Consider the following 21,743-nt stretch of genomic DNA (forward strand, 5'->3'; position numbering starts at 1 on the left):
TTGTCTTCTCGTTGAGTGAAATCAGGTCAGCTAATAGATGGTGCTTCCACATTTAGAGATGGGGCGGATTTCGACCCACACATCTTCAACAGAGAAGATCAATTCACTCGCCGACGTGTAAGTTTGACATTATGGGCCTTCTTTTGGTAGACCGGCGCCTGTGGGCCAGGCATGAAGAGGGCGTAAATTCATTTTACGAGTCTAGTCTAGATGCCCCCCCAAATGCATGAGTCGACAATAAATCTGTGACCTCCACAGATAAACTTATTTCTTAATAGAGTTACAAATGTGTATGGTGGTTTGGACAAGCGGCTGTATGGACGACGCACACTCGATGCAAAGGGGATCTTCCAGCTTTGCAAAAGAAAGCAGAGTGAGCTTCATGGCCCCATTTTGCAATGTGTTATACAGGTGAGTGACTTCATTTGGGGATTTTGAATGACAGGCTGGACAAACAGTATAATCTGCAAATGCTTGAGTGAGTTGACGTTGGTGAAGATGTGCACAAAATGAGGTCTTGTACAAAATGTTTGATTACAGTAAAGCAGTTTTGAGCCATATATGAATGGAAATTTACATGCAAGAGAGCTCTTTGCATTGGAATTACAGTTGTTGGTTATTTTTTTATGCTTCAAATATATTATTGTTTGGCATTAAAATATATGAAGATACTTTTCTGCACATTGGTTAGATTAAAAAAAAATCATTTTCTGCCTCACAGGATGTAAAGAAAGACAAGAACAAAAAAATCCATGGCTGCCTAATTTCCAAATGGAACAATACAATTGTGACTGGAAATTCCTCTCAGTCACGTTGCTCTGCTGCCTCGATGTGGCAATTGAATGTCATGTCATCCAAGGATAGTTCCTCAACAACAAAATGAAATAAACAAACTAAAAAAAAATATAGCTAAGGTATTATTTATTGATGTTGTATTCAAACGCTGCCAAAATGTACGATGCAAATTTAAATCAAGCAGAACTCATTGACATTTTTTTGATTTCCCATTTTGCGGATGGAATAGTTTAATCATTAACACTCATAAAATGCAAAGTAAATAACAATGAGATTTCCAAGACTTTGACCTGGTTTGTGTTGTAAAATGCTATGCAACGTATAAACAGCATTAATTAATTGAAATCCAAATGGGTTGTGGCTGAGGTCAGATGTAAAATGTATTTGTTGGGTCTTTGACTAAATTAGGGTTAGCAATTAGCAAAACGATTACTAGCCTGCTAGCTAACATCCTCTAAAAACTGTACTTCTATGCTTTTTATCACTCAGTGATGCTATGACGGGGATCAGCAACCAGTAGCGAGACGTTTAAGTAACATCTCGCGTGAATACGTTTGAATTTGGACGCACGTGACAAAGCGTTGCGCTACATGGCTTGTGAATAGTCGTGTTGTCGGTACGTAATGAGTTATGACTATTGATAACGCTTCTCGTCAGTCATAATCAAAATTATTTGCGTTCAAAGAATTTCTTTCCCTCCCCCACTCTCACTTTATGATGTCTTTTGTAGTGTTGTGTACACGATTGCGGTGCTAGGTGACAGATTGACTCGGTATAGAAATTTGAATATTTGAACGTAACCATCAGCGAACACGCTGGTAAGTACCGAATATTTAAATTTGAGGTTATAATCTTAAATTGTTGTAAATATTATTTTCCCAATAATAATATTCTATAGCGTGACGTGTATTTAGGAGCTGCATAGATTAACAATTTGACAATTACAAAAAAGGTTGATTTAAAAGTCATAGATTGAACAATCATTTTTATACTTATTATATAATGTAATATGTATGTCATACAATACAATAGGCGCAGCCTTTCAGGCATTAGTATTTTTGCAGATGCCATACTTGGGGTAGGCCCTTGCTCACTCGCCACGTATTTGTGGATTAGCACAATTGAAAATAGATTTATAGACATTTCCACAATGTATTCAAAAAGAAACAGACATTTATGTATCAGGGGATTTCAGCATTATTATATAGGATATATCAATTTTCTTACATGTTGGCAAAAATATTAATACGACCAATTGTACATGTGAATGGAATCACAATCTCATCTGGTTGTTTTGAAAATGGAATTTCATCAGCCTCAATGGAGAGTGCTGAAGACCAGTCGGAAGATGCGGAGGGAATGGAGGCAGAATAGAATAGAAATAGAATAGAATAGAAATCCCTTTATTGTCATTGTACTCAAGTGTGCAACGAGATTAGAGGGCTCCCCTCTCCAGTGCAATACAACAATAATACAGACAAATATATAAATTAGATAAATAAAGAAGACAGTGCAATGGAATTCAGTACTGAATAGGGCATATAGAAACACATCACAATGCTGTTTTGCGAGGTTAGGGTGGTCTCGTGTGTGTGTGAGAGTTCAGTATGGAGATGGCTCTCGGAAAGAAACTGTTTCTCAGTCTATTGGTCCTTGATTTGATGCATCTGTAGCGCCTGCCAGAGGGCAACAGGTCGAACAGGTGTGAGTTTGGGTGGGTATTGTCATTGACGATGTTGAGAGCCCTTCTGAGGCACCGGGCGGTGTAGATGTCCGACAGTGGGGGGAGAGGGCAGCCAATAATCCTTTGCGCTGTTTTGACTGTCCTCTGGAGCCTCACTCTGTCCGCCTCAGTGCAGCCGCTGTACCAGGTGGAGACACAGTACGTCAGCAGGCTCTCGATGGACGAGTGGTAGAAGGCCAGCAGCAGCTTCCTGTCCAGGTTGAATTTCCTGAGGACTCTCAGGAAGTGCAGACGTTGGCGGACCTTCTTTACCACTGCTGTGGTGTTGTGACTCCAAGAAAGGTCATCGGAGATCTGTACTCCCAGGAACTTGAACGTGTGGACCCTCTCCACACACACGCCTTCGATGCAGAGGGGGGGCGGTACCGTCTTGTTCCTCCTGAAGTCGACGACAATCTCCTTTGTTTTAGCAGAGTTAAGGTGCAGTCTGTTGTCCTTGCACCAAGTTGTCAGTCTCTTTACCTCCTCTCTGTAGGCTGTCTCGTCACCTTCCGAGATCAGACCGACCACTGTCGTGTCGTCAGCAAACTTGACGATGGTGTTGTTGCCGTGGGCCGGGCTGCAGTCGTAGGTGTAGAGGGCGTACAGGAGAGGGCTCAGCACGCATCCTTGGGGGGAACCGGTGCTCAGCATGAGGGTGGAGGACGTGTAGGGGCCGAGCAACACAGTCTGGGGTCTGTTGGTCAGAAAGTCCTTAATCCAGATGCGTGTGAGGGCAGGGAGGCCGAGAGTGTCCAGTTTGGCGACGAGGATGTCTGGGATGATCGTGTTGAATGCCGAGCTGTAGTCCACAAAGAGCATCCTTGCATAGCTCTGCTGTCGTTCCAGGTGGCCCAGCACAACATGCAGAGCAGTGTCGATGGCGTCCTCAGTGGATCTGTTAGCCCGGTATGCAAACTGGTAGGGGTCCAGAGTGGGAGGAAGGCAGTCCCTGATGTGCTGGAGAACCAGCCTCTCGAAGCACTTCATAATGACTGGTGTGAGAGCAACAGGACGGTAGTCATTCAGGTGGACGGCTGGTGACTTTTTGGGGACAGGAATAATGGTGGAAGTTTTCAAGCAGGAGGGGATGACTGCCTGAGCCAGGGAGCGGTTGAAGATCCTGCAGAAAACATGTGACAGTTGGTGGGCACATGCTCTGAGGACCTTGCCTGGTATTCCGTCGGGTCCAGTAGCTTTCCTGGGGTTGACCGCCAGGAGCGCGCGCCTCACATCGTGTTCCTCTACGATGAGTGGGGGGGAGTTGGAGCTTGAAGTGCGGGGGTGTGACGGTTGGGGCGAGTCAAAGCGAGCGAAGAAGCAGTTAAGCTCCTCTGCCAGCGATGCACTCGGGTCTACAGAGGTCGTGCTGCTGCCACGGAAGTTGGTGATGCTCCGTAGACCCTGCCACACCTCCCGTGGCCTGTTACTGGCAAGGTGGGCCTCCAGCCTCCCCTTGTAGGTTGCCTTGGCTAGCTTGATGCCTTTGCTCAGGTCAGCACGAGCCACCCTGTACTGGGCTTTGTCGCCTGACCTGAAGGTCACCGAGCAACAGGATGGAAATGATCAAGCTGCAAATGATGGCGAAGCAAATGTGTCTCCTGTTCCACAGGTGAATTCTTGGTCCTGGATATTTTTTTTTTATTAATGTTTTTTCAATTTATTAACGATAAACATAAAATCATCACCAGAATAACTGCACTTCACTGTCATTGTTTTCGCAGGATCAGCCTGGATCTGAGCCAGCTGATGTGGTCTCACAGCCAGACAGTGATTTTCTCACATTGAATACAAATAATTATACCTGAGAATGGAATCTCAATGTAATCTGATTGTTTTGAAAATGTATTTCATCAGCACCAGTGGAGACAGGTGAAGACCAACTAGAACCTGTCGTGGGAATGGAGACAGAAGAAGGAGGAACTGAGCAGCAGGATGGAAATGACCAAGCAGTAAATGATGGTGAAGCAAACATGTCTCCCTTTCCACAGGTAAACGTTTGATACTGTCAAAATGTCGATGGTAGACATTGTGTTTCAGGATATTTTGTTGATTTATTTTCAAACCAAATGATGAATACAAAATCACCATCAGAATCACTGTCTTTGTCGGTCGTTGTTTTCACAGGATCAGCCTGAATCTGAGCCAGCTGATGTGGTCTCACAGCCAGACGGCGATTTTCTCACATGTTGGTGTAAAATTAAACACAACCAATTCTACACGATAATGGAGCCACAATGCCATCTGATTGTTTTGAAAATGTCCTATTTTATCAGCCTCAGTGGAGACAGCTGAAGACCAGCCAGAACATGTCGGGGGACTGGAGATAGAAGAGGGAGGAACTGAGCAGGAGGATGGAAATGACCAACCTGCAAATGATAGTGAAGTGAATGCGTCTCCCTTTCCACAGGTAAATGTTTGGTCCTGTCAAAATGCCGACTGTAGACAGTGTTTCAGGATTTTTTTGTTCATTTATTTTCAAACCAAATTATGAATACAAAATCATCATCAGAATCACTGTCTTTGTCGGTCGTTGTTTTCACAGGATCAGCCTGAATCTGAGCCAGCTGATGTGGTCTCACAACCGGACGGCGATTTTCTCACATGTTCGTATAAAATTGAATACAACCACTTGTACTTGGTAATGGCACCACAATGTCATCTGATTGTTTTGAAAATGTCCCATTTCATCAGCCTCAGTGGAGACAGCTGAAGACCAACTAGAACATGTCGGGGGACTGGAGGCAGAAGAGGGAAGACCCGAGCAGCAGGATGGAAATGACCAACCTGCAAATGATGCTGAAGTCAATGTGTCTCCCTTTCCACAGGTAAATGTTTGGTACTAACAAAATATCTACTTTGTACTTTTTTTTTAACCAAATGCAGAACTCAACCTCACCAGCAGAATCATTGTCTTTAAAATGTCACTGGCATTGTTTTCACAGCATCAGCCTGAATCCGAGTCAGTTGATGTGAGCTCACAGTTAGTCAGCAGCAATGTTGAGGAAGACCCTGTTGTGAGCGTACAGTCGGGTCAGTTTAGAACAAAAACTACTGGGTTATAAAAATATATATTGATGAAGATTGAATGCAATTTAATAAATTTTCCTCCGTTGTTTCAGAGCAGGAACATTTTTCCAAAGTTCCATCACCGCCCCACCTTATGAACACAGTCGAAGAAAAGGAGGACAAGGAGCCATTTGGAGAGGATAACGAAGAAGAAGATTTTTTTGTTCTTGATGCTCAGCATGTGTGTGGCTTTTCTCTCTGTTTTAGTCAATTATTATTTGTGGCAGATAAACAATTGAAATTGCTTTTTACTGTGTCGTATTTATTTTTAGATGAACTTAAAAGTCACGATCAAGGCAACGCCTGTTGGTTTGTTTTGTGCTCAAAACCAGCCTGGCTTAGATTTGTTTCTTTTATTGACAGCCCCTGGTGGCAAAGAAGCAAGCAGCGCTAAAGAATCAACTCATCAAGGAACTTGAGAGGCTTACCCGGACACTGAAAGAACAGGTGAGCTACGTCATTTCTTGTCAATTTTATTGATTAAATTTTAAGATCTCCTGTAAATCACTGAGTGTCGCTTTGTGTCATCTGCGCAGGGGGCATTGGAGAAGACAGAGGCAAACCAAACGGAGGAATTATATGTGGATTTGTTCTGGGAACAAGAAAGGCTAAAAAGACTCCAGATAAGACTAGACGGCCAACACAAGTCAAAGCTCTTGGCTGAAGACAAACATAGACAGGTACAAAATGAACTTAAGGCAATGAAGGCTTGCCATTCCAGCACCAGCACCAAGTGCAACAAGACCAAGGCCAATGGTGAGAAACTCTCAAAATACAAGAAAAAAGTAGCATCTTGTACTCCAGAAAATACGCTCAATAAAATCTAGTTCACATCAACAGAGATTCACAGAAAGCCTCAGGCAATTGTTGGTTGTTAGTTGCTAACTGCGTTTTTTCGTTGCATAGTATCCAAGCTGCAGCTGGAACTGGACACACTGAAGTTGCATGTCAACTTCACACAAGAAGCCAATGAAGATCTGCATTCTAATGTCAAAGCAACAAAGAACGCCACAAGGAAAGTCGGAACCAAGAAGTCAAAGGCCGAAGACGAGAAACTCAAGCAGGTGAACTGGCTCAAATGAAATAGCAGACGACTTGCGGGGCTATGAAGATGTATGACCTTCACCATGTTCACATTTTCAAAACAGTTTTCCCGATTAGAATTTGTGGAGCTAAAATGAATCCAAGGGTAAGATTTAAATACATACAAGACTTTTAAAAACATAGATTACACCAATGCTCGAAATATTTTTTTTTTTGAGCGGCGCTATTTTTGCTCATCAAGGATTTAATTTGAGGAGTCATTTTTTTGCAGGTTAATCTCTAAGGCAAGGTCCCGCCAAGTATGAGAATGCAGAGTTTGCAGCTAGCTAATATTTTAGTATTTGAGTATCCTGCTGAAAATCCTACTCAGTAATAAAATATTCAGTTAAACTAACTTTTTGCTTGGTTATTTTTCTTTTGGTTTGACCCCCATTTCGTCTGTCTTCCGTATCCTCTGCAAATCGGATTTGTTTTAAAAAATCGGGCCCCATCACTCTTTTTCTCCATTCGTCAGGCATCTTCTCACCGTTCATGATTCAATTCAACAACATGGTGAAAAACTACACAGCCACCTCTTCTACATTTTTTAACCTACCCTCAGCTGCTGTAGATCATTTTCATCTCCACATATCTTGACCTTCTTTACTTACATACGTGTCATCATCCAATCCAATGCAATCGTCCTTTGCTGAAGTATCAGATAACAAATGCTCTAAATTGGTTCTCTTAAACAATTTACAATATATGGAACTAAATACTACCTTAAGGATTAGCAGGGAAGCCAAATTGTCCAACATTTTTCAGTTTACAGATTTAAAATGAGAGTATATGACGCTGCGCAAAAAAAGGTGTGTAATTTCCTATCGATGCAACAAGATGGCAGCAACGGGCTTTTTTTTTTTTTTTTTATTAGACAAGGCTATGGCCCAACTAAATGTAACTTGAATCCCCTCAACTTCAACATAGTTCCTTGGACCAAAGATCCACAAGATAGCGCCAAAGCAATACTTTTTAGAATAGTTATAGCTTTGACCTGACCAGAACAAAGCAAATAGGTGAGTTTTTCAGAAAGTAAAGTAGGAGAGGTCCCCAAAAGGAATGCTGAGACATCAATATGTGGGTGTACACTGCATGCAGTCCATGTTTTGGCTTTGTCCTCTTTTAAGAATTACTCAATAGATGCTGATTCAATTGAATTGCTGTCCCAACAGGATTTGTATGTAGAGCGCCTCACCAAGGAATTGGACAAACTGACACAACAGATGGACCTATATGAGGTCCAGACCAATGCCCAGGCAGAGACAACGCTGGCAACAAAAGAGGCTCTTTCTGAGGTATACACTGCACAAAATACTCACAAAAGATGTTTCTTAAATTAGCTGAAGGCTACCACTGTAAATGCAAATGTGAGTGTGAATGAAGGTTCACTTATATGTACCCTGCGACGGACTGGTGACCGGTCCAGGTTGTTCCAGACTCTCAGTCAGCTAGGAAAAGTTCTACTTACCCATGATAATAAAGACAAGCGGAGTAGGGAACGGATGGCTCGATAGATATATTTTATTATTCCCCTGAACGAGGAGTAACCCTTTTGTATGTTATGCAAATGTGTGTTCAGGCTGAAATGCAAATGGAGTCTCTGGCGATGGCACAAAAACAGTTGCTGCAGCAGTGGAACAGCAGCCTGCTAAATATGAGGAAGCAAGATGAGGAATTTGGAGCAATTCAGCAGGCTGTATGGTAAGATTGTTTTACAAACATGCTCCGTCCGGTTTATAAGGGACGGAAACTACGACATTTATTCACCCATCCATCCATCCATTATCTGAGCCGCTTTTCCTCACAAGGGTCGCAGGCATGCTGGAGCCGATCCCAGTTGACAACGGGAAGTAGACGGGAGGTGCGCCCTGGACTGGTTGCCAGGGCACACAAAAAACGAACATTTTCCAATTTTCCAGTCCAAATTTGACTCCACGTTGTGCTATGGATACACAAAAATCAAAGCTGATCTTGATAAAGCACATACAATAAATCAACTTATTTATGTGCCGTGGTAAATTTGTCAGATCAATACGATGACGTTTCCCACAGCATGGCCGAGCACCAAGTGATCGTGAAGGACAGAGAGATTGAAGGCAACAAGAAATGCATCTCTGAGCTGCAAGAGAAAAGTGAGACTTTGACCATGCTGCTGAACTGCGCCCAGCTGGACTGCGATGTCACCAAAAAGATGATCACGCAGAAGCAGGCCCAGCATGAAATTCTGCAGGAACAATACAGCGTCTTCCATCGAACTCTGGGGCAGACAGAGCGGACACTCGCCGAACTCACAAAGGTTGACGGAAGACTTCTCAGGAGGCAGCTACTGTCAAGATTTTATCGACCGGATAATCAATATGTCCTGTCTTCTTTTTGTTCAGGAGGATAACGGCCTTCAGGTTGACGTGACCGATCAGAGACGAAACCTGGAGAAAAACAAGAATAAGCACCTGGAGTTGGAGAACTTGATCATGACTCAAATGCTGCAGAAGCTCATGGACAACAAGGCTGCTCAGTATTACCAGCGACTTACCAATAAGAAAGCCTCACTCAAGAAAGAGAAGGTAAGCAGAGATTTTTGAGAACATACCGTTAATCAAGAGTCTCACGTGTAAGACTCACTATTTTGTACCTTCATCATCGCTTGTGGCCAGTGCAAGAACAAAGTACGGTTGATCACTGGGTTATCTTGTTTGGAAACAGTTTCCCCAATTAAAATCAATCCAAAAGATGTCGAACACACAGTCCATAGATGTCACACTTAAAACATGTCACAGTTACGTGCCGCACAAAAATGTGAGCATCATGTTTCTGATTCCCTTTCTTCTTCTAGTTCTATCATCTGTGGCAATTGGAGAGTTCAGTCATGGCGGTGGCCCTGGAGAGCAATGTGATCAACGAGAAACTTGAAAACTTGGTCCGAGTTCAGAAGGAGCTTGACGAGGAAATTAGAAAGTACAACAAGGTGGTGGCATCCAACCAGACGAACAGTTCATCTATTGATGCACTCATCGCACAGAAGCAGACCACCATTGCAAACATCAATAAGAAAATTGATCTCATCGCAGCTCGAACTGGGGTGAGTCTTGATTATTTACCTCCCTATGATTAAAAAATAGCTCAGCCCAGCATGACAATTATGAGTTAACTCATTCACTGCCATTGACGAGTATAGCCAAAAAGTACATTCATTTTACCTGTGTGTGTGTGTGTGTGTTTTCAGCATGAAGACCTCAGTCCGCTGCAAATCAAGATAGAAGCAATAAAAAATCAGATTGAGGCATTATCACAGAAAATCAAGAAAAATCAGCAGCAGTGGCTGAAGCATCAAGGAACACTTATAGGATTAACCCTGGAGATACAAACACACAACAAGGAATATAAAAAACTGCAGGCAAAGTACACAGTGATCTGTCAGAAGAAGATTTACCTGGAACGTATGTTTCATATTCCAAAAAAGCAAACGCCCGTTCACAATTGACAGGTATGCCTCCTTTGCGAAACATAATTGGAATAATGCTTTCTTCCAGGCCAGCTTGAAATCCTGCAACGTGAGGAGAACGAGGTGCAGAAGAGCAATAAGATGCTGCAGAGAGATTTGCTGAAGCTCAACACTCTCCTGAGCAAGAACTCGCAGTTGCGACACGCATTGGAGCAAGAGAACGCCGTGATGGAGACGGAATTCCTTCATAAGCTCAAGGTATACTCTTGCTTCTCATTCTCTTTCATCATATTGTTGCCGAATGCCGACGTGACACGACCTCGTGTTTAGGAGGCAGAGCGGCAGTCGATAGAGATGGAGGCGAAACTGGAGAAGACCCAGGAGGAAAAAGAGCAACTTCTCAGCAGTCTGGTGGAGGCCGAGTCAGTTGATTGCGCAATATAAATTCCTGTTTCGCTGTAGTGAAAAATGCATGCAAATAAGACGTGTTTGTTGTGACAGGCGTCAGATTATGCTGTGGGAAAAGAAGACCCATGTTATGAAAGAGACTTGCTTAGTCGTGCAAGAGGGTCAAGGAGACATCCAAATAATGAGGGATGATGTTCACCGTATGGAGGTACAGACACACTGCGGATAGTCAAAGTCAAGTTTGAAATTTCCTCACGTGTCCCAGTGTCGTCAATATTCTATATAATATAAGACATGCTTGGAAGTTTGCGGGGTATTTACCGAGTTTGTGTTTTTTTTTTTATTATGACAGCGTTGGCTCAGTCTGCTGATGAGGCAGCGGGAGCAGCTCCTGCGGGACAGCATATCGGTTGTGGAACGGCGAGGATACATCATTGAGCGCAATGAGGTCTTGGCTCGTAGCACTAAAAAAGCCACCACCAAGGGGGAGCTAAATCTGATGAATGACGGCTTGCGGCGAAAGATCAAAGAAATACACAAGGTGGTGAATCCACGCATGGAGTGCACACATCAGCGGCCATTGTACAACCACTTGACGTGTTGTGTTTCTATTTCAGTTAGTGAAAGATTACGACCAGGAGATCAAAGAGCTGCAAGAGGGTCAAGTAAGTCCATGAATTACTTTTTTTTTCTTTCTTGACTTATTTATTCACTGCAAACTACAACAAATGTTTGTAAAGACGGCATAAATATAATGTATCCGTTTTTTTTCCATTAAAAGCTGAAAGTCAGCTTCATTTCTGATCCTGTCAGCTTTTTTGTGGTTGTGCTCATTTATTTTCCACAGGAAGAATTTCAGAACAAGGCTAAGAAGATTCAGGAGATGATCGATGGCACTCCGTCCACCACTGCGTCACTTGAAGCTGCCCTGCAGGGTGAGACAGAGCGAGTGCATGTCGTCACCAGTATCATTCACCGTGTGTGGGTGGAGATGCCCAAATACCAGGGGTCACTCTGGAAGGTGTTGCGCTCACTGACAGAGTACACAGAATCTGAAGAAGGAAGTGTCAGAGTGGGATAAATTAAACAGGAACACAAGAGAGAATTAGTGGTTGATGTAACAGCGACCTTAAAATAAAGAGATGATATGTACAAACATTGTGGCTTGTGGTAAGATTTTAACAGCTTTTAGTTCTTAGTCGATTCATTAGTCATGAGATTATTTTCATGAAGGCAAAAAAAAAAAAAAATGTTTGTTGTATCTGCTTCCGGCTTTAATGGAAATGGATGACACGCTGTAGTGACCCCTGATGGAGTCTGACAAGGAGGCTCCGGAAATAAACACCACACAAGCAACGGTAAGGAACATCCCGTCAAAACAGCCTCACATTTGGAATATTAACGCCAAGTCGTGGCTGCCCATCAGATGTGCAATCCGTCTTGATAACTTTTACATCTGAAACTTGCAAACCAATAAGGAGAATGAAAAGCTGGACTCTTGATTGGCTGCTGTCAAAGTGATGTGCTATTCACTGTGAATTTAATGTCTTTTTTTATGAAACAGTAAATTACGTTGTTTTAATAAGCTGCTACTTAAATAGCTGTAGCATATGTTATAAATGGCATATAGAAAATCTGGTTAAAAAAAAAAAAGTATCAGTCACATTCAAATGACATACCAACACGTGTTAAGATGAAATCACAATTTAATCAACGTTCACAAAACAAAATATGTACAGTGTATATTTTTAAAGTGTGCTGTCACGGTTTGTACAAACCACAAATGACTCACAAATCCTTCCAAGGAAACAAAACATTTCAAATTCCTCTGCTGTACAGAAAGTAAGAAGCTTTTGTTTGCTTGCACTGCTGACATAAGTGTCCTTATAAAAGCAGCACATACTTGACGTTTTATTTGACTTCATAGGCTGCAGAGACTGGATGGGCTAAATGTGGCCTGCATGCGGGCTCTACTTTGCCCGGCGGTGCTCTAAGTCATCAGATTCCATTGGTGGATGACCGAGGGAAAAAAATGAACACCAAACAACCTCTGGTGCCCGTTTGAAAAAACTCCACCAAAAATGGTTTGTATGCACCGCTGTTCATCATTACATACTCATGCGAAATAAATGAAACACAATTTAACTTCTTCCCTTGTCTACCACAGGTCAGGCTCCACCCACACAATCTTCCTCTGCTCCTCCCAGATGATGGTCCGCAACCTGGTCAGTAATGAGGTTTGGTCACACCACGAGTCGGGAGCCACGCGTTGATACAAACAGGGCAGTTTGTCCAACAGCGTCTCCTCGCTTCTGGAACACACCAGCAGGTGCTCCTCAGAGCAGTTGAGACGGTGAAGCTTCGACCTAGAAGGCAGGGAGGGGGTCGGCCAATCAGTAAGTCACTCAATCAATTACATTTCAGCAACCAATTTGTAGTTCATTACAACCTTTTTTGTTAATGATCTGGATAACGGTGGATTTTTCAATATTCTCTGTCTCTCTGTGTGTGTGTAAACTAATACATTATCTTCATGTCTACTCATGGTGTGGTAATATTTTTGGATGAAAGAGGAAGAAAATGTACTTGAGTTTGCGTGCACTGCGCGTTGACTGGGTGATGAAGATAATAATAGGAAAGATCTCTGCCCTGTGCAGCCGACGTACACAGTCCAGCCCAAGGGGTAATACACAATGAATACCCTGTGGGATGAAGAGACAAAAAAAAAAATCACAAAATTACATTATGAGCAGTAGATGCTTGTAGTTCACATACATGCGCGCACATACACACACACACGCACGCACACACACACACACACGGACCTTCTTCATGACTTTTTCCACACTCTGAAGGGTGTAGCAGCAGTTCCTTCCCTGCTCACACTCCTCCAGGAGCTCAGATTTCTGCATTCGAGCTGCATGATCACTGGAGCTCAACATCTCTGCAACAAACATTCGACCTTTTTTTTTTTTTTTTGACTTGGTGTACTGTAATTCATTGAAGAACAATACCGTCTACCTCTTTATCTAATTAATGTCAGTCCTGCTTTACACAATGATGATGTTTGTTTTTTTTTTTATGCAGTGCCATCTGAGGGATGTTAATTTACAGATCATTGACAGTCACGTTATTGAACATTTTCTTTCTTTTTTTTAGCATTCCTCAACTTACCCAGTCTTTTTTTTATTTCCTTGTGCCATCTTTTTTTTTAAATGTGTTGCACGTTCAAAATGAGTAAATATATGCAAAGAAACAATGAGGTTCAAACTTCAAACATTAAATATCTTGTCTTGTTGTGTATATGATTGAATATAGATTGAAAACTGTTTGCAAATTATCGTACTCTGTTTTTATTTACAGTTCACACACCTTCCCAACTTGATTGAAATTTGTACTTTAAAAAAAAAGTTTCTTTTACCAGGTTCACAGAGCTCAAAGCCTTGCCATCCCGCCACCTTCTTATCCAGGATACGTCCCAAGATGGAAGGTAGTAACAGGACTGGTCGACAGATGGGTGGGAAGTGGGGTGTGACCGGCGTATAGGGCATGAGGGTGAGACAACTTCTGGGTGCCGAAGTTTTGTCTACGAGCGAGGTAAGAAACTGTTATCATGCAAAAAAATATGACTCCTTTTGTGTGTTGTAGCTCTCCTTTGTTTCTGTACCCGACTCTGTGCTCTCTTCATTCTCGACGCTGACCCAGAGAGGGTTTCGGCCCTGGCGACCTGTGCTGACAATCCTCACTGCTTTCTGAGTATTCTGAGCCATCACGTGACAATGCTGAAAAAAAGTAAAAAGTATTCATCAGTGAGCTGTGCAATTGCACTCCACGTGCAGTCACGCTTACCTTTCGAGACTTTGACGTTTGAAAGTTCATTTCTTCAATAGCCCGAATAAGAAGCCGCTGTGCTCTGTGATAGCGGCACATCAACAAAGTCGTCATCGATCGTGAATCTTAAATGTCCTCAAACCTTTGAATCGAGCTCACAAATACCTGTAGTAGTTGGGTACTAATCCACTGTGGAGGGCCAGAAGCTGGCAAGGATGAACTTTATTGGCATACCACGAGTCTTCAGTGTCGGTCGGGCGAGTGTTGATCACATGTAAAATGTCATTGCAGGACACAGTCAGAGTCCCTTTGGGACCTGCTGGGATGGTCACGTTGACACGCACGTAGAAGGAGTCCCCTGATGACATCTCACTCTCCTGCAATTGCTGAAGCAGTGCTTCATAGTCTGTACAGAAGGCAGAGAAAAATACAGTCCTACAAAATGAGTGAGTACTCACAATGAGTGCAATTCTGGTTGGCACTAAATACAATGTTGGGAAGGATTTTCTTTCCATTCTCTGAAAAAAAAAAACTTATTCATCTCCAAGCGAAGGAGAAGCTCTGGCCCAAAAATGCTATTGACTGATAATTGTTGACATGTCAGTGTCTCCACGTTTAGTATACCAACAAAATATCACAGTGACTTTCATCAACAAGTAGCAAAAAGAAAACAATAGTCGTGGAAGCATTGTACTTTGGTCTATGTAAGGAATGTTTCCACCTAACATTCATTAACTTTTATACCTAATTTTCATAATAGCACTCTTCTATGAATGGCTGACTATATTAAAATTCAACCTGGACAGCAAGCTGCTGCTGGCCCTCTTCCACTCATCCATCGAGAGCCTGCTGACTTAATGTGTCTCTACCTGGTACGGCAGCTGCACTGAGGCAGATAGAGTGATTCTCCAGAGGACAGTCAAAACATCGCAGAGGATTTATTGGCTGCCCTCAACCCTCTACACCACCCGGTGCCTCAACCCGAGCTCACGCATCTTTGACCTTTTGCCCCCTGGCAGGCGCTACAGGTGCATCAAGACAAAGACTAACAGACTGATAGCCATAGCCACACTGAACTCTCACACACAACTACGCAAATAAAGGGCATTCTGATTCTGATATTTATTTTAAAATGTACATGCAGGTTTCGCGAACTGTGGGACATACCATCTTGCCTGGGACGCAAAGAGAGATGGCAGAAACCAGTGACTTGGCCAAGTGCCCACAGAGCTTCTTCTAAAGTAGAATCCTCCAGCACCATCCTTAGAGCTTTCTCGTCCTTCTCGTATCTCACCTACAAAAGCAAATCATTATTTTTGTGAGACCCCTTCGCGTGCTATAATTAGTGTCATCAAAGAGAAAAGTCTCACCTCAACAATTTGTGCTCCGTGGGTGATACCGACGGTATGTGCAGCACTCCCTTCTGTTACTTCATGCACAAAGACGCCCGTCTTATTACCACCTACCACTGCAATCTGACTTAACAGTGTCTCCCCCTGGAAGGCGATGGTGACGACGCGGCCATTAATGCGCACTGCTTTTGGACGTGAACGCACGAGGAATGGAGGCGCAGAATTTTTATCCAGGCTGGTGAGAGATTGAGAAGGTAAAAAAAAAATCAGCTGTTAAAGTATTTTTGTTGTTGGATTTCCTCACCTGTATGCGTTTTTGGTCCCACTTGGAGTATATTGTCTTGACGGGGGGTTCTCTTCACTCACCACTTAACAGAAGAGATAGTATTTAAAAAAAAAAATAATAATAATAATAACCCAAAATAAATAATATATATATATATACACAGCATCAAGGTTATTTCCCTGTGAAATAAAAAATGCGGCCGTGATAATACATCACTGAAAGCCTTTCTACAAGAAAACATTTTTTCAAAAGGAAACATTTCATCACCCACGCAAAGAACCAGAATTAACTAAGGAATGTAGACGTGCAAAACACACCACTCGGGAGGATCTCAAAGTCATCCAATGAAGAATCATCAGTCTCCGCAGTTTCCATGCTACAAAAGAAGAAAACAACTCATTCAGATTTGTGAGTCATCACATGGACAGACTTCAAACTGTTTGATTACGTTGATTACGCCTCATTGGCGCACAATTCGTTAGGTGACCAGAGCTGTCGCTGTGACCTCTCCTTGCTTGGTCTTATCTATGGCACCGCTGGCGGACTTGCCAGTGTTGTCAGTTTAGTCGCACGTTGTCAAAAGGGCTAAGCAAAGTCACCCCCCATCCATGGAATAATATAATATAAAATCAAGGAACCAGATTGGACCAATTAGGGTGCGTGTATGCATCTAACTATAGAAGCGGGATTTTGCACCGCACTTATTTTAATTCGTAGTCTGTGGACTGTTAAACTTTACCCTATATCATCAAAATGTTTTAAACTAATATTTTTGTTGTTTTTTTTTTTTACTACACAATATTTAGCATGGTGTTTTTCACATTTTTTTTAAAAAAACAAAAATTAATACTAGACTAAAACAGTTTTTGATCAAACTAAAACTAATTGAAAAACTAACACAGCCACTATGAAAACTAATTAAAACTGACTACATAAAAAAAAAGAACCCAAAACAAAATAAAAACTAAATCTAATTAAAATTCCCAAAACTTTTATAACGTTGAGACAAACGGACTAACGAAAGTTCCCTCAAAATTCTTCAAAACTAATTGTTTAGTAAAGTCGTGAGTGCTGAGTCTGAGGTAATTGCAGCAACTCTGACAGGTTTGGCGGAAGATGATCACGTTGTTTGGAGGGTTACGTCAATTATTTTCTCAATGTCACTGACAGCTTGCTTTGTCGTTACGTCAACAAACAAGCATGCTGAAGTCATGGCCTCAGTTAGATGTCTCTCAAACTTTGAGCTAATAGTTTACTTTCAAATAACAGAGACACGGTGAAATATTACTCACCTGCTGTCTTTATAAAGGACTCCCTCCCTTCTGCGGAGGGACTGCGGACTGGGCGGCTCTACGTTTTTGGATCGGACACTACTTCCCAATGGATCTTCACACTTAAAGATAAATGTGCACAAATACAAATTTCAAAACCGAGCATATATGCTTTATTAGAGGTTAAGTGCGATAGCAACTTAACCAAATGCTGACAACATTTGCAAAGTTTTTCAATTTAGATCTTAGAGTTTTTGTGTGACCTGTGTATATTACATATTGACATTTTTTTTTTTGTCTTTAAAAAACGTCACAAGTATTTTAGGAGATCTTGCGCTTGACAATTTATCAGAACTATCAAAAGATGTCAATGTCGAAAGGCTCATGATTGTGAAGCTACTCAATGTGTATCATGTTGCTTCCGAATGATGAGATACTTTCAGACACTCCATGGCTGTAAAAACGTTCAAACGCTCCCCTGAGCTACAGTTTGCCAATTTTGACAGGAACTTCACTTTCATTCACAAACCTCTGACGCAAAGGAATTCGGTGACAAAGGGCAAATCGCATCCATGCGGCAAAGTCTGCGTCTGTTAGGGAATGCGGAATCTTCAGAGCTGGATAAAGGACGCTCCCAGCCAATCCCCGTCTCCTTGGGAGATTAAAAAAAAAATAAAAAGAATGGCATTTCATTGGAAATTCTTTTGTGGTGTCAGCCAAGATATTTTTGGTCCAAAATTACATCTGAGCTCTGCCATTCTTTGCTGTGTTTGGCATTCACACTAAAGGCTCGCTCTTGGAGTTCCATCATTTGAGACCTCAGGGTGTCCTTCTCCGCCAAGATGCAGGCGATCTGGGTCTGGGCCTCGTTTCGGGAAAGGTATGCCTAGGAAGCACAGAAACCATCCGTTGCGATTCATGTTGAGAACGTTTGCCGCTCTCAATTACACACGCTCACACGTTTCTCTCATGGGTTGCACGGATCTATTAATCACCAGACCCTCTTCTTAATTGCATTGCATCGGGACTTGTATTCAGAAAAAAAAAAAAACATGATTGTGACATTTGCAATTCACACCCCTTTGGTGACATTCTTTCCAATTATGACATCAACTTTTTCTGATGTTATCAGAAAGTCTTGACTCTTGCGAGACATTCAACCGTGCAAACACAATCGTCGTAAACGTGACGCTGTTGCTGGCTGTGAAAGTATTCAGCAAACCTAATTACACGTGTCAATTTGGTGTGGAGCATGGAGCAGACACGCATCGCCAGACACTTATCAAAAAGCTGACGTCGATAATGCTGGTAGTCGATGAGCTCGGCTTAACTTTTGGCTCGGGAGCTTCATTTAGGGGCGGTATTGCGTCTATTGCACAATCTGTAAAAATTCAATGGCTTGCTTGTAGACACATTCTCAGAAACACATGGGCATTTCATAAACAAAAAAAGTACGGGACATGTTACTCATGGGAAATTGATGTCATGAAATTTATTATACTACTCTGTAAAGTGGCACAATAGTTTTCTGGGGTTCAAAACTTTAATGGATGATTGACCAGGTTAAAACCGTTCAAATACTTTTTAAAGCTGGGTTAGTTTAGTTTAGTTTGTCTTACTTGGTCTCTTTCTGTCTGCAGCTCTCTCATCTGATTCTGGATCACAGTGCTCTTCTGTTGGTGCATGTTACAGTCCAGGGTCAGCTGCTGCACTTGAAGAGTCAGACACTCGTTCTGATCCAGGAGCTGAAAAGTTATACACATAATGTAGTTGTGGGGATTTTGTGCATGAATATTATCGAGACACTCCAAACTTCATGATGAAGTCAACACTGCGCTTAACTAGACAGAGAAACCACATCATTGTATAACTGGCAACGAATGTATTTGGGCACAAGTTCCAGTGCAGTCAAGTGTTGACGGTCTGCCGCAATTTGACCTCAGGCACATAGCTGCAAATCAAGAACTCCCAGAATCCTGAATGACAAATTCCAACTCACAAGTCACGTTGGTGCTAAATAAATGCTGACATCACATTAACTGTACCAGTGATCCTCTATGGAGGCGTTGAATTTGTATTCAACCAGTGTACTATTTTTCTGTCATGAGTCTTTTTTAAATGTTTTATTGGGCGACTGGTTGACATGTCTGTCTCACAGTTCCGAGGTGCTGCAGCTTTCGATTCCAGTTCCTGTGTGGAGTTTGCATGTTCCCCTGTACTGGCGTGGGTTTTCTCCGGGTACTCTGGGTTTCCTCCCACGTTCTAAAAACATACATGGTAGATTACTCTGCACTCGAAATTGTCTAAATTGTCCCTAAGTGTGGTTGTGAGTGCGGTTGGTTGTCCATTTTTGTGTGCCCTGCATGGTCTGGCGACCTGTCCAGGGTGTCCCCTGCCTACAAAGAAAGCTGCGATAGGCTCCAGCACACCCGGGACACTAGTGTGGAGAGGCGGCTCAGATAATGGATGGATCGATATTTTTATTGACATTTTCCATTTATGCAATGGGTACGGTAAGTCAGGAGACAATAGTAAGAAGAAACATTTTAAACAAGTACCACTAAGGTGTTGGTCAGTCTGTGAACAACAGTTCATTTTGAACGATGACTGCCAGGTTTTGTTAGACTTCCCGGAGCAAAACACACCGTAAATAAGCCTTCATATAGATGCGGCTGAGAATCTTATTTAACAACAATAGTGGAGCGTGATGGTAGCTTGGAGGGGAAAACAATAGCACTCAATCGCCGTAGCGAGAAGTGAAGCTACCGGCGGCCATCTTACATTCCTTCTCGCCAAGTACGCCCAACTAGAGGAAATTGATTGCTGCGTAGCACTTTCCCGTTATTTTCTGTCTCTGTGTCGAAAATGTCACAGTGGGTGGCGTACAGTTGTACTAATAAATCTGGTAAGAATGCAGTTACAAATTTTCTCCTATAAGGTATATCTCAGAGTTCTACTTAAAGTTTCGTCAGCGTTGTTTTATTCAGAACCATTAACAATGAAATGAAAGGAAGGCAAGTGACAAGTGAATCGCAATACCTGCCGAGAGATTATTTTTTTCCAAAACACGGCAGATCATTTCTGACGGAGGAAACCGGTTCAGCTCGTCAAAGCAGAAGCACTTAATGTTTCGCATTTCTCATTCTTATCTTAACCTTACATAATTTATCTGGATGCTATTTTTTTTCCTTTTCGGTTTTATTCATTTATATTTTTTGTGTTTTCTGTTTTGGAATGATTATGTCGTTTCAAGTGGGTCATACATCCAAAATTGACGACCGCTCGCATCGCAACGCTGACGGCTTCTTGAATTGGAAAGCGGTGACAGACGCGAATGTACTCGACGGCACACAGCCTCATGTCTGGATGGTAAGAAGCTCATTTTGTTCTGCTAACCTCGCCCGTTTAGCGGCCGAGAGCTAATATCCGCCCTGAGCGTTGCTGTTACTTTTAACAACACCGGAGTGGCGGCTACGGTTAGCTGTAGGGGCAACATCTATGCCTGGCCGCCGTGATTCGCGAGACTTAGCAACGCTTTAGCAAAGCAAATTGTCTGAAAACTACATCCAGTCACCATCGGGGTTTTGTGCTCTTGTCCATTTCATCCTGTGTAAGCGAAGGAGCGACTGGTACATTGTTTTTGATTTTGTGGAGGCGATCATACTTTTTGCTCATATGAGCTCGCGTTTGTATCCGAACTATTGTGCAGAATGCTTTCATATTTTCTCCGGTAGAAGTGAACAAGAGTAGTGAAGTGCATTTAAATTTGGGTGGCGATTGGTCACTATTTCAGACAAAAGAACTGACAAAGCAAGCATCCATCCATCCATCCATCCATTTTCTGTTCAGCTTCTCCTCACGAGGGTCGCGGGCGTGCTGGAGCCGATTTCAGCTTCTCTTCCGGAAGTAGGCGGGGTACTTAACTGGTTGCCAGCCAATCACAGTGCACACAAAGACGAACTGTCCCACTTGTTACAACATCATTCACAAAATGCATCATTTTCACTTCAAATCACTTCTTGAAATTCCAAATGTCAGGATAATTTGATTACACAACACTTTTCCCAATCGTTTTTAGCATCAGCATGTGTTGTTGGAAACAACTTGATCCATTTTGAAAACATATCAATCATAGTCAAACAATATTGCAACCCAAACAAATAACAGTGTCCAAAAAATTTTTTGTTGAAAAGTCTGTATGTGGGAACAATTCCATATGATATCTCCTCCCTGTTGAGGCACGACGTCTGCTCGTGTCTCACTCAATGTTTGCATCATTGTCCACCCAATATGCATGTTCAATTAGTGGTGCCTTTTTCCCTGGCCTGAGATCAACTTGTCAAGTTGATTTACTGTGTGTGTGTGTGTGGGTGTGGGGGTGTGTGTGTGTGTGTGTGTGTGTGTGTGCTTTCATGAAACCTCTTGTGCTTTGTTGACTCTGGGGTTATGGCTTGGCTCCAGCCTTTATTCAATCGTAATCGTG

The 21,743-nt window shown here is 42.4% G+C and overlaps 2 protein-coding genes and 1 long non-coding RNA gene across 4 annotated transcripts in view; 2 read left to right on the forward strand and 1 right to left on the reverse strand.

Annotated features, from left to right (window-relative positions):
* Positions 1-4,093: 4,093 nt before the first annotated feature.
* Positions 4,094-11,601, forward strand: LOC148332742 (coiled-coil domain-containing protein 40-like). The gene is made up of 24 exons (XM_088303408.1): positions 4,094-4,130; positions 4,243-4,288; positions 4,376-4,509; positions 4,646-4,706; positions 4,795-4,928; positions 5,064-5,124; positions 5,213-5,346; positions 5,464-5,551; positions 5,641-5,768; positions 5,951-6,034; positions 6,124-6,343; positions 6,494-6,651; positions 7,843-7,965; positions 8,250-8,371; positions 8,723-8,966; positions 9,052-9,234; positions 9,504-9,749; positions 9,894-10,107; positions 10,201-10,370; positions 10,443-10,534; positions 10,614-10,728; positions 10,873-11,061; positions 11,138-11,185; positions 11,368-11,601. The coding sequence occupies exons 3-24, from the start codon at positions 4,420-4,422 to the stop codon at positions 11,599-11,601; spliced, it is 3,138 nt and encodes a 1,045-aa protein (XP_088159534.1). The 5' UTR covers positions 4,094-4,130; positions 4,243-4,288; positions 4,376-4,419.
* Positions 11,602-12,208: 607 nt separating this feature from the next.
* Positions 12,209-19,467, reverse strand: ccdc40 (coiled-coil domain 40 molecular ruler complex subunit). Its single transcript, XM_088303409.1, has 16 exons — positions 19,417-19,467; positions 18,880-19,005; positions 18,003-18,146; positions 17,790-17,912; positions 17,282-17,382; positions 16,307-16,365; positions 16,008-16,071; positions 15,722-15,938; positions 15,519-15,645; positions 14,517-14,757; positions 14,370-14,433; positions 14,188-14,302; positions 13,942-14,106; positions 13,346-13,464; positions 13,107-13,222; positions 12,209-12,886 (listed from the first exon to the last, which is right to left on the reverse strand). The coding sequence occupies exons 1-16, from the start codon at positions 19,465-19,467 to the stop codon at positions 12,679-12,681; spliced, it is 2,040 nt and encodes a 679-aa protein (XP_088159535.1). The 3' UTR covers positions 12,209-12,678.
* Positions 19,468-20,056: 589 nt separating this feature from the next.
* The window catches only part of LOC148332744 (uncharacterized), a 53,676-nt gene continuing 51,989 nt past the window's right edge, over positions 20,057-21,743 (forward strand). Inside the window, exons 1-2 of one of the 2 annotated variants that reach the window (XR_015844585.1) lie at positions 20,057-20,165; positions 20,514-20,629. This is a non-coding gene — a long non-coding RNA (uncharacterized LOC148332744). Of the gene's footprint in view, positions 20,166-20,318; positions 20,630-21,743 lie in introns of those variants that run through there. The other variant, XR_015844584.1, reaches the window with a different exon arrangement.

Source organism: Idiotropiscis lumnitzeri, chromosome 8 (genome assembly GCF_059441095.1).
Source record: "Idiotropiscis lumnitzeri isolate Australia: NSW breed Sydney's pygmy pipehorse chromosome 8, RoL_Ilum_1.0, whole genome shotgun sequence".
NCBI classification, from domain to species: domain Eukaryota; kingdom Metazoa; phylum Chordata; class Actinopteri; order Syngnathiformes; family Syngnathidae; genus Idiotropiscis; species Idiotropiscis lumnitzeri.

What these genes read in the sequence shown, in the direction of transcription:
- ccdc40 (XM_088303409.1), bottom strand. Translation starts at nt 19,467, where the DNA reads ATGCAAACTCCACACAGGAACTGGAATCGAAAGCTGCAGCACCTCGGA. An exon ending in TGCAGACAGAAAGAGACCAA is followed by an intron (nt 18,147 to 18,879) that starts GTAAGACAAACT and finishes TGTGCTTCCTAG; the next exon opens with GCATACCTTTCCCGAAACGA. An exon ending in CGCAGTGCACGCAAACTCAA is followed by an intron (nt 12,887 to 13,106) that starts GTACATTTTCTT and finishes CCTGCCTTCTAG; the next exon opens with GTCGAAGCTTCACCGTCTCA.
- LOC148332742 (XM_088303408.1), top strand. Translation starts at nt 4,420, where the DNA reads ATGGAGACAGAAGAAGGAGGAACTGAGCAGCAGGATGGAAATGACCAA. An exon ending in ATGTGTCTCCCTTTCCACAG is followed by an intron (nt 5,347 to 5,463) that starts GTAAATGTTTGG and finishes TTGTTTTCACAG; the next exon opens with CATCAGCCTGAATCCGAGTC. An exon ending in GCAATTCAGCAGGCTGTATG is followed by an intron (nt 8,372 to 8,722) that starts GTAAGATTGTTT and finishes CGTTTCCCACAG; the next exon opens with CATGGCCGAGCACCAAGTGA.